The sequence below is a fragment of the Quercus suber genome, unplaced genomic scaffold, assembly GCF_002906115.3.
Source record: "Quercus suber isolate HL8 unplaced genomic scaffold, Cork oak 2.0 scaffold_2458, whole genome shotgun sequence".
NCBI classification, from domain to species: Eukaryota; Viridiplantae; Streptophyta; class Magnoliopsida; order Fagales; family Fagaceae; genus Quercus; species Quercus suber.
Window position 1 is genome coordinate 1 of NW_027071784.1, and position 1,013 is coordinate 1,013.

A 1,013-nucleotide genomic window follows, 5' to 3' on the forward strand; every position below is an offset into this window, starting at 1 on the left:
AAAAAAAAAAACACTGAAATTATAAAAAGTCAGTCAGTCAGTCAAGTCAGTCATTATATTCGCCGATCGATCGCTCTAAAAAAAAAAAAATTCAATCAAACACAACACACAAACAAACCCTAATCTTTCTCTCTCTCTCTCTCTCTCTCTCTGAGAGAGCCTCTCTTTTTTTTCTCAGATCGCCTTATGCTGCGCTCGCCGGCGCACGTTAGTTACGATCGTAATATTCCTTCCTTTCCTTTCTTTCCTCTGCATATCCATACGTGTCCTGCGCTCACCGGCGCACTTTAGCACGGCCTCCTTTTAGAGAGAGAGAGAGAGAGAGAGATCTGGTGAAGGTTAGTGAGGAGCGCAGCGGCGCACTTTAGCTGGACAGGACGGCGCACGTTAAGCAAGCGGAGGTGGTGGAGGAGGAGGAGCTGGAGGAAGAGATGGAAGAGGACGAGGAGATCCACTCTCCGCAGCAATCGCCGGATTCGGAATCTCCGGCGGCGTCGTCGTCTCCTCCGAGACCGCCGACGAACGGTCGGATAACGGTGACGGTAGCCTCGGCTCCGCCGCAAGCACAGCCGCCGCCGCAATCTCACCACCACCACCACAACAACAACAACAACACGCTAACCCTAGCTCTCCCGATTCAACAGCCTCGATCCTCCGGTTCCGGCGCTGGAGGATCCGGCGGAGGAGGAGGCGGAAGAGAGGACTGCTGGAGCGAAGGCGCGACGGCGGTGCTGATCGACGCGTGGGGAGAGCGGTACCTTCAACTGAGCAGAGGGAATTTGAAGCAGAAGCACTGGAAGGAGGTCGCCGACATTGTGAGCAGCAGAGAGGACTATCGGAAGACTCCGAAAACCGATATCCAGTGCAAGAATCGGATCGATACGGTGAAGAAGAAGTACAAGCTCGAGAAGGCGAGGATCGCCTCCGGCGGCGGACCGAGCAAGTGGCCTTTTTTCGAGAAATTGGATCATTTGATCGGTCCCACGGCCAAAATTCCGCTCGCCACGCTCCCG

At 54.4% G+C, this 1,013-nt stretch overlaps 1 protein-coding gene across 1 annotated transcript; it reads left to right on the forward strand.

Annotated features, from left to right (window-relative positions):
* Positions 1–6: 6 nt before the first annotated feature.
* On the forward strand, positions 7–1,013 carry LOC136061470 (trihelix transcription factor ASIL2-like; the record flags this gene model as incomplete). The annotated part of the gene is given in 1 exon segment (XM_065770008.1): positions 7–1,013. A coding segment is annotated over 1 exon segment (582 nt), but the record flags the coding sequence as incomplete, so codon positions are not given.